The sequence below is a fragment of the Physcomitrium patens genome, chromosome 15 (genome assembly GCF_059467195.1).
Source record: "Physcomitrium patens ecotype Gransden chromosome 15, ASM5946719v1, whole genome shotgun sequence".
NCBI lineage: Eukaryota > Viridiplantae > Streptophyta > Bryopsida > Funariales > Funariaceae > Physcomitrium > Physcomitrium patens.
Window position 1 is genome coordinate 7,499,893 of NC_143424.1, and position 9,343 is coordinate 7,509,235.

At 41.8% G+C, this 9,343-nt stretch overlaps 2 protein-coding genes and 1 non-coding gene across 5 annotated transcripts; 2 read left to right on the forward strand and 1 right to left on the reverse strand.

The window, feature by feature from the left end:
• Positions 1 to 242: 242 nt before the first annotated feature.
• Positions 243 to 3,095, forward strand: LOC112292797 (uncharacterized). 2 transcript variants are annotated; one of them, XM_024541621.3, is made up of 5 exons: positions 243 to 608; positions 1,440 to 1,702; positions 1,869 to 1,949; positions 2,144 to 2,503; positions 2,743 to 3,095. In XM_024541621.3, the coding sequence occupies exons 1-5, from the start codon at positions 431 to 433 to the stop codon at positions 2,842 to 2,844; spliced, it is 984 nt and encodes a 327-aa protein (XP_024397389.1). In that variant the 5' UTR covers positions 243 to 430; the 3' UTR covers positions 2,845 to 3,095. The 2 variants fall into 2 exon arrangements, with proteins under 2 accessions (XP_024397389.1, XP_024397390.1); XM_024541622.3 differs by having other exon boundaries at positions 1,443 to 1,702.
• A 145-nt stretch (positions 3,096 to 3,240) lies between these two features.
• Positions 3,241 to 8,067, reverse strand: LOC112292795 (uncharacterized protein At4g17910). 2 transcript variants are annotated; one of them, XM_024541618.3, is made up of 17 exons: positions 7,632 to 8,067; positions 7,340 to 7,485; positions 7,172 to 7,235; positions 6,761 to 6,800; positions 6,492 to 6,616; positions 6,267 to 6,340; positions 6,071 to 6,161; positions 5,882 to 5,971; positions 5,659 to 5,732; positions 5,304 to 5,391; positions 5,093 to 5,219; positions 4,782 to 4,886; positions 4,511 to 4,682; positions 4,272 to 4,323; positions 4,013 to 4,057; positions 3,722 to 3,820; positions 3,241 to 3,575 (listed from the first exon to the last, which is right to left on the reverse strand). In XM_024541618.3, exons 2-17 carry the CDS (start codon positions 7,387 to 7,389, stop codon positions 3,423 to 3,425), a joined length of 1,449 nt encoding a protein of 482 aa, XP_024397386.1. In that variant the 5' UTR covers positions 7,390 to 7,485; positions 7,632 to 8,067; the 3' UTR covers positions 3,241 to 3,422. The 2 variants fall into 2 exon arrangements, with proteins under 2 accessions (XP_024397386.1, XP_024397387.1); XM_024541619.3 differs by having other exon boundaries at positions 7,741 to 7,875.
• On the forward strand, positions 7,931 to 8,002 carry TRNAC-GCA (transfer RNA cysteine (anticodon GCA)). Its single transcript has one exon. It is a non-coding gene; the product is annotated as a tRNA-Cys (tRNA).
• Positions 8,068 to 9,343: the final 1,276 nt, after the last annotated feature.

Consider the following 9,343-nt stretch of genomic DNA (forward strand, 5'->3'; position numbering starts at 1 on the left):
GGAATCTTCTGGAGCTGTCAATCCAATCGGGCTATCAATTCATGCCAACACAAATCAGATGTTCCTTCCTGTCTGAGCTGAGCTGGTTACGGTGGGGACTTTCGAAAACACCTCTGGCGCAAATTCGGATGCTGTCCGATATCTGCCACACAGGAGCCGCTCCTAAAAAGTTGCCCGTATCACTCTTTGGATATTGTCTCATAAGCGTTATGAGAGGTTGTGAAGCATTCAAATTTAGGCCTCCACTATTTGCGGGCGGTTTTGATTGCTTGTGTTGAGATTAGAGGTTGCGGAGGAGTGGCGAGCCTTGGAAGAGTTCGGAGATTAGAGAAGCACATTTGCGTTTTGGGGTTGTGGGAGCTGTAGGAGTATATTTGAGTTGTTGGAGTTGTGGGAGAGGCTGTTAGAGGGCCGTAGTGGAGGAGCTTGTATGGCAGCGACCATGGGAGTTGGACCCCTTGGGGCTCTTACCGCGATCCCAGCTACAAGTTCTCTACTAGAAAGAAACATTGGAGCTAACAAACCGGCCCGCACGACGACTTCGTTGAAGACATTGTGCCATGGATTCACTCTGCCTTTGCCCAAGTCTTCCCAACGCTTGAGATCTGGTCAGAGTCCCATTGCATCATTCTCTATGTTGTGGATGAATTGATGGTTATATTTGTAAGGCAAGCAAAATGGCTGAAACGGAAGATTTAAGAGTGCGTCGGCTTGCAAATAGCGAATCACAATTGTGAATTCTGTCATCCTAGGGCGAGTAAAGGACACAGTAGGATTTCGAATCGTTATCAGCGGGTTACTGTTCTAGAATTCTCATCTTGGGCTGACTTGTCTTCGGTGTTGTCTTTTGATACCGACGGCTAAAATAGTTTGGTCTCATGAGCAAATTTATAACGCCACAAATAGATGTGCTTTTTGTAGGAAGTAAACTGTGGGCAAAGTCTATCTGTGTAGGTTATCTGAATGTGCCTAGAATTTGCAAATTGTCTGATTTTGGGAGGCATGCGATCTCTTCAGCGGTTTTACTTGCCATCTCTTCTAGGTTATGGATTGAAGTGGTTAGTGCGATAGTGAATCTGATGTTAGACCACGCGGATTGATAAGTGGAGAAATGATTTGCATATACTGCAGAGACATTGTTAGCCACTCAATTTTGTTAAGCATGAAGTAGAGTGTTTGTGAGTAGATGGCTACAGTCGGCATAGCTCTTCACCATAGTTTGGTTGTGTCTTGATTACATTGAATGGCAAATTTCAGAGACCACTCAAACCTTGTGAACCCGTTGAAGCTATTTAGTGTGTGCTCAATGTGACTTTGTCTCATTTGTCTTCAAGATGAGATTTAGTGATTATTGAATTTTACTAAGATACCAAGGGATCCGACACCACATCATGTGCAACTCACTGAGATAAAATGCTTGTTATTTCAAATGGTTGCAGCAGCTTCATTTAGAGTCCGAGCAGACACTAGCGACCGAGGTCCTGAGGATGGTGCCACTACATCTGTTGTTGATAAAACAGCTGAAAAGACTGAAGTGGACAGACTTATGGACGGACTTTCCTTTGGCCAGCTATGTGACGAGTTTGAGTGCATTAGCAGTCCGGCTGTAGAAAGAACGGCACGGCAGCTTGTGAAGGACATCATAGACCTTCGAGAGGGCGAGAGATCATTGTCAAATTTCGGAGTTAATGTTGAATATAAGGTTCGAATGTTTCAGCATTGCTCAGTCCTTACACATGGAGTGAATTATTCGTAGAAATGGTTGCGCTATCACTGTGATCCCTTGCCAGTATTGATTGATACTACGTGACGTAAATGCAATGCATGTGATTTTTCTCACAGCCTGAGAATATTCTCCTAACTTGCAGGATCCACTTCGATCATTTAAAGGGCGGGACAAGTACAAAGGCGCAAACTGGATCAAGACTGCCTTGGAGAAGCCCACAGTGGTACGTTCTTCACTTAATCCAGTGTCTGTCTCCTAGTAATTATTGCCTGGCTTTCAAACCGATGAGGCTTACGCTTCAGCTTGGGTAATGAAGTGAGTAAATTGGGATTGTCTCGAGTTTTAATCGTTGAGTTTCCTGCCTACTTGTGCAACTTGGTTTGATGATCAATTAACTTCAGATCTCGTCTGGCCCAGGCAGTGCGTGAGATGAAGATGATATCCACAAGCGTACTGAAGATCAAGTGGACCGTCACTGGGACGCCGAAGCTTCCGCCAGCATCTGCATTGGGTGGTAGGGTCGTGCTAGCTGTGAGCTCAACCTTCACTATGAACCAGATCAGTGGCCAGGTTACTTTGCATGAAGACGAGTGGGACTTGTCAGCCTCAGATCCAGCCGCACAGGCCTACTTCTGGACCGCAAGATTGGCCTTCTCAGCTGTGGAGGGAGGAAAGAACTTTGCATCTGGTGTGCAAGGAATAGCGAAGCAACTAGATAAAGGCCAAGAAAACAACAGTAACTCAATCTATCCGGACCCATCCGGTGATCCAAGAAAAGTAAGTCCCCAGACGTTGCAAACCTCAAAATTTGATGTTCATTTTTTTAACATTTTGAATGCAACCATCATTTGCTCTTCCAGGTTCTCTTCTCTCGGCTTTTAATTGAGGGTTATGATTCGTTAACCTCGAGAAAAGAGTTTGCAGTATCGTAGGAAAAGCCGAACGTTCTCTTGTGAAGCAGGAGCAGTTCATCAACAGCGTCTGATTCGTCAATTTTGAAATTTTCTCGTGTGCAGTTTTTCCAAATGGAAGATAACCCGCAGAAGGATCTTTACCAGGTTGGTTTGGTGGTCGCGCTGCTCTACTTGTTGGTACAATTTCTGAAGTTAACCCTCTGAACGTTAGCATGTATTTTCGAAACCCTAACCATGTACTTCAGCCAAATTGCAAGGTATGCAGAGTGTAGATAGGGAGTAGTACGACCTGTCACAGCTACAGAGCCCTACTCCTGTGGCGGATGGATTCGAAGGCAAGTTTGTAGGTCGATTAAATTTGGCCCTTATCAATACTTTCATAGGCAGTAGAGTATTTTCGTGTAAACGTTTTTATCATGAAAAAAATTTGCATTAGCGGTGCCATCTTATCTTTAGACGCAGCATCAACTATACACGCTCACTAAGTTGGTTGACGTTGGTGCGTTCCCAGATACATGTGGCGCATACAGTCATAGTTTTTCTTCACTTGGAGTCCTGCAAGAATTGGTCTCACAATCGTGGAAAAATGTTGCGGCACACTTTGTTCAGGAAATAGGTCCAGCGTTAAACTCATGTTTTAATGGGTTCGATTTACTTTACAAGCGTTTGATTATGAGCTTCACCAATCAAAGTACAGCACTCTGCAAATGAATATCTTACCATATAAAGTAGTAAATATATGAGGGCATACCATACTAGCATTTAGGAAGTAGTCAATAAGTCTACCAAAATTTGAGCTTCAGCTTTTTCACGTCGACTAGTCCCATGAGACCCACTAAAGTCAATGCGTACAGCATTACAACCACAACGGCCTTTGCTGGAGCCACAAAGATGGTGTACATGCTCATGTTGACCAATCCTGTCAACAGGTTTGCCTGCATTGTACCCCGATTAGTCAATTCAAGTTCATTGGCAGGATCTAAACAAAAACTGTTAAAATGCAAAATAAGATAATTTTAATGAAGGGCAAAATGAAGTCCGTTTCAAAGTCATAATAATCAGAGGAAATGTTCCCACTTACCAGAAGAAAAGTAGGCAGCATGTTGCGATCAAATACATTGAGAATCGCAATTTCTCTTAGTGGGGCCAATACTTCAGCAAGCATAAAAATGCCTATCACCTGCAAGAGTCAACAAGGCAATCAGGTCCTTCCACTCTGGTTACTAAGAAAAACACATCGTACCTTCTTTCATTATTCCCTCGCAAGAGCTTTCCTAAATTCACGTCATCAGAAAAAACGCAGTGGATATACCCTGTGCAAGACACCCTATTAACGTAATAAATAAACAGCAGTGACAGTATTGAAACATACCTCAAAATTCTGAGCCAACACGAACAAAACATATGACAAGTTGCACTGCAATCAACACCAAGAAAAACCCTAATCAACATTCTGAAATAAAACCACCGTTGAAAGTTGAGTTGTAGGAACGGAACAATTTGTTCTAAATCTACAAACAAATATCTAAGAATTGCCACATAGTAAACTTCAGAACCGCATTTGACATAAATACACTCAAGTGATCATTACAAAACAAGACAATCTTTTAAAGATGCTTCAGAATAATCACCGTTCTTCTAGAGATTCTCTCCACAAAGTAATCTGCCCAGACAGTTAAAACCCTGCATAAATCAAATGATAATGGGCACATGCTTTCAGTCATGCTTCAATTGATCAGGCAAGGTATCAAAATTCCAGTCAAACTTAACTTATTGGGTAAATTGGCAACCCAGATATTTGCAAGTACCTTCGCTCACCGTGGTTTCCAGGGTACATTAGAAAATCTTAGTAACGCATGAAAGGACTTACCATAGAAATACATCAAGAACCCAGATTCCAACAACGACTCCCCGGCGCAATGTCACTGCTTTCTTTTCCGTCTCAATATTTGAAGATGGAGAAATAGTCTGCACAACGTTTGTCTGTTTGGAATTGAGAAGATAACCTAGATGGACACTGATCAAATAAAGACCCCAATAACCTGTCATGTTCCACCAAACAAAATTTAGTAACATTTATAAAGAAACAATGTCCTTCGTATGAATTGTGCATTCCGAAGGGCACTAGGATGGAGACTGACCAAAGGTACTTGCAATTCCTTCTTTGTTCAGGCTGAGAAGCCCTTGACCTCGTTGTGGTGATAATAAATATACGTTCAATCCACTTGAGAGCACTATCTGATAAACTGCATGTGGAAAAAGATTAAAAGCTGCAATTTTCGATCAGGGTTATTCTCAGGAAACGACTTACATAAGAACTTGTCGACTTATGAGATGCTCTAACATATCAAACGTCCAGTACAAGAATTCAATGGCGGAAAAGAAAAAAAAAGAAAAAGAACAAAACAATTACAAGCATTACGAAAAAGCAAGCTCCATCAGAACTCTGTACCTGCAAGGATCGTGATGCCTAAAGGTCCACACCAAGACGACTTAATCGAGATCAGAGAGGTTAGCAGGGAAACCCCTGCCAAGGTGAAAAAAAAGTTCCAGTGAACTCCATATTCGCCGACATGTTCCTGCGCACATACTACAGGATATTAAGACAACGCTATTGCATAAACCAACTGAAACGTCAAAAATAAGTTGGCATTCAGACTGACCTGGTAATCAACACCCTTCGTCACAATAAGCCGAATAAATCCCAGCAGCAGCAAGGGACTCGTATTCCGTAGAACACCCCCATACTTACTGTAATAATGCCAGAAAGCACAGGCCACAGCAAGCCGTTAGTCTTCATCTTTGTCCCTTTTACAATGCCAATTCTGGAGGTCTATCTATTACGAATTTAACTAGACAATATAATGATCGAATACGCTCAAATTCACATTCAGTTTCGTCATGCATTAGCATGGCAAGCTGCTGGGTACAGCAGCAAGGTCCAAGGCAACAAGAATAACCACACCAATGTTCACACATGCACAATCCAGAAGAGAATTTGGGTCAGAAGACACATACGAAGGTGGGAGGTTGCGCGCTTGACGTGACACTAATGCATTTGCCACCACAAAGGAGCCCACACCAAGATCCATCTATTTGATTACCCAGCACTAATCAGTCCAACCGTCCATTCACCATCCATCTCAAGTACATTCTAGGCCAAATTCCATGATAATTCAGAAGCCGCAATGAAGAAGCAAATTAATCGCAACTCGTGGACTTAGGGTGATTCGACTCATACCAATCCTGTTCCGTAGGTCTCTGTTTTGCCGTACCTTCTCGGAAATACAGTAAAATCAATTGCTAAAATAGTCATACAAGTAACCAACATCTGCATGACAGATTTGAAGGTCCATTAACTCTCCTGTGCAATCTTGAAAACTTTGGCAGTGATAAGACCAACATCACCAAAAATCTGGATTCAACGTACCATTACAAATCGATAGGATGAGAGATAAATCTTTCGTGTTGCATTTCGATTTTTCTCCACTGGGGTTCCAATGATAGATGATGACTGCGACCTTCAAAACGTTCATTTACACTTAAATGCATCAGAGTCAGCTCGTGTAAGCTTAAATATAAAACTAAACTTTTGAAGACATAGCTGGGGCATGAATGACACCCACCTTTTAGAACCGAGTACAAGGAAAAGTAATCCAAATGTGACAGGCAAAATGGTGTATAGCCAATCAGCAAGAACCTGCAGCATCACAAGTCATGGCATAGAAAAATTTGTGTCTGTCACTATTAGAACGACTGGTGTGATGTACACTTGGAGACAAAATTCTAGATAGAATTCTACAAAAGACAATTCTGAAAGTGGCTTATGGCACTGAGTGGAAGGATCTCACCGTAAGGCATGCCACTGCGGGCACAACGATCACCAAAAAATCCAAAAGAATGCTCCTCCAGAACTTAGTTCGTATCATACTGCTTTTTGAATCTTCTTCGCTGCTCCCCGTCTCAGGTTTCAATACTGAAAAACCATGAGCCATTTCGTAAAGTTAACGACAGACACCAATCCTTAAAGATACATTTCCCTCGCTAGATCATCACTTTCCACTCCAATGTATACAAGCAATTTCAAACTAATGAACAAGTAGAAGAGATTGAAGAAAACCTGAGGATTCTGGCCAACACTGCCGCAGAAGCAAAAATGCCTGAACAGAAAAAAAAAAAACATTTCTCACAAAAATGACCGGTCTTGATCCAGTTCTTACAATACATCATTCCAATTAAAATGCTAAGGACAGTTAGTCGAAGTAAAGTGCGAAACATATTCATTCCGACTATTCGAAACATTTTCAAATTCAAGTCATACGATATACTCATTTATGTAAACAAGAACACAAATTAAGTCAATGCACGAACTAGCCATATACTATGGCAGAAAATTAATCTCAATCATATCAAGCAGCGATAACTCCGACCACCTCAATGAATATTTGAGAGCTGGTTCAGGCACAGAAAAGGATAACCAAGCGCTGTATTGCCATACTCGATTCATGAACTGGGGTAAAAAAAGACCTACCGGAAACAATGCAGACATGGCGGCGATCTCCCGCATCGTGGTACCCTCCAAATTACTAACAAACCTGCATACCCCACCGTATTCACGTTATGATCACAAACAACAACAAAACCAAGAAAACAATAAACACGGAGACACGTCAAGGAAAGGAAAGAAAGCGCCACTCACTCCTCCTTGAGACGCTTCATGAGATCAGGAGAATACGAATAATACGCCATTGCATAAGCAGGAGCACGAGCACGAGCTCCTCTACATTCACACACTCCGATCCGAAAATCCTCCGATTTTTCCAAACTAATTCAATCGCCCGAGCTCTGAGCCCACCTCACAAAACGCGAACAGCATCTCAATCCCAACGCTCACTCAAATCTCGACCAACTCTTGGTCCACATCATCCGCTTCTTCCATCAAAATCCCCCCAAAACATGGTCAGCCCAAACACCATTCCGACAAAGCCTACCGCGTCAAACGCCGCAAAAGCGACGCCGCCACCGGAAGCACAAATCGAAAGCCCGCGAGAAAGACGAACGAAATGTAGGAGCGAGAGCAGGTGCGTGGGAAATTCCCACCTTCGCTTCGCTGCGCTTCAGTGGAGCAGACAAGCTTCCAAAGCTTCTAAAACTTCACATAACCCTCCAGTAATTGCTTCTCTCTTAGTGAGAGACGACAATGAAATATAGTATTTACTAAGAAATACACTTTCAAATACTAAATGAAAACCCGAAGAATCCAGACAGATCCGTTGGAGTCGGTTCCGCCGGGGGTATAGCTCAGTGGCAGAGCAATCGGCTGCAGTCCGATAGGTCAGCGGTTCAACCCCGCTTGCCCCCTCACACCCCACATCTTCAGTGAACCTCTTAAGACTTGGTGCCGAAACTGTTCGAGATCGTTTGCGCACCTCTGAACACAAGTTTTAAATGTTCTAGTTGAGTACTTTATACCCCCCCTCCCCAGCATGGGGTGATCGTCGGTTCTTGAAAAGTCCGATGTTGTCAGATCTTTTACACAGAGTTTGTTGTCTCTTGGATCGTTCTGACCTGAAGTGTCTGAAAAGTCCGATGTTGTCAGATCTTTTACACAGAGTTTGTTGTCTCTTGGATCGTTCTGACCTGAAGTGTCTTATGCCGAGCTTAACTTCACTTTTTTATTTGTTTTTATTTGAATATTGGTGGATTCAGCAATGAAAAATAGTGTGTTTTGCCTTGTTGAGTTGGTTTGCTATGACCAACCTGAATAAGAACTCTACATGTTCTATTTTGTTGGAATTGTTATCACCTTCTATTTAATAGACCCACAAATAATTTGCATATTGAAGTGTCTATAAGATAACATTGTGTTTTAACACACCATCCTCCCTAAATTGAATTAGGATGCTATAATTTAAATTGTAATAAAATGGTCTCTTACTTGACTTTCATGTTCTTTTTCTTAATTGTTTAATTCCAATACACACAGCTTCAAATGAAGACATTTTTTTTAATTGGTTGGATTTAAGTTGTTTAGGATACATATGTACTTACAAGGTACAAATGCAAGCGACAAGGAATACATCACTAGGCTAGAGCAAGAGAACAAAGATGGACAACGACAAGTTACTAGAAATAAAACAACAACCAAAACCATCAAGTAAGCTCTTTAATCCCAAACTTGGCCATAGATTCTTGAAAAGACCAAATTAACTCTGGAAGCTTTTTTAGCCTCAACTCCTTAGAAAAACGATCAAAAGAGAGCTTCAAACTTCAACTTCTTCACTTTCCACCAATAAGAGAACATCGGCCATGCCCTCTTCTCCTTTCAAAGGATGTTATCAACCTTCATAGAAAAGACTCTTGTTGTGCAACCTTGGTGGCAAGCGAGGATAATTAACACACAAAACAAGAGGATTTTCAAGGACAAGAACTCGATGAAAAAACAATTCAGACAAGTGAGCCTTCACTCAAAGAGAGGTAACAAAATATATATAAACAAGTATATATATTGAAAGAGAAACTGGAATGGCTATTGCCAAAAGACAAGAAAACTAGAGACCCTTGAAACTAGACTAGAAGCAAGAAAGAAGTTGACAAGAATGAAGAAGCCTTCACTCTAGTCTCTATATATACTATTGAACTAGGGGCTACGTGGCGACGTTCTATAGGACCTCCAATATGTGTTGACTTTGTAGGACACATG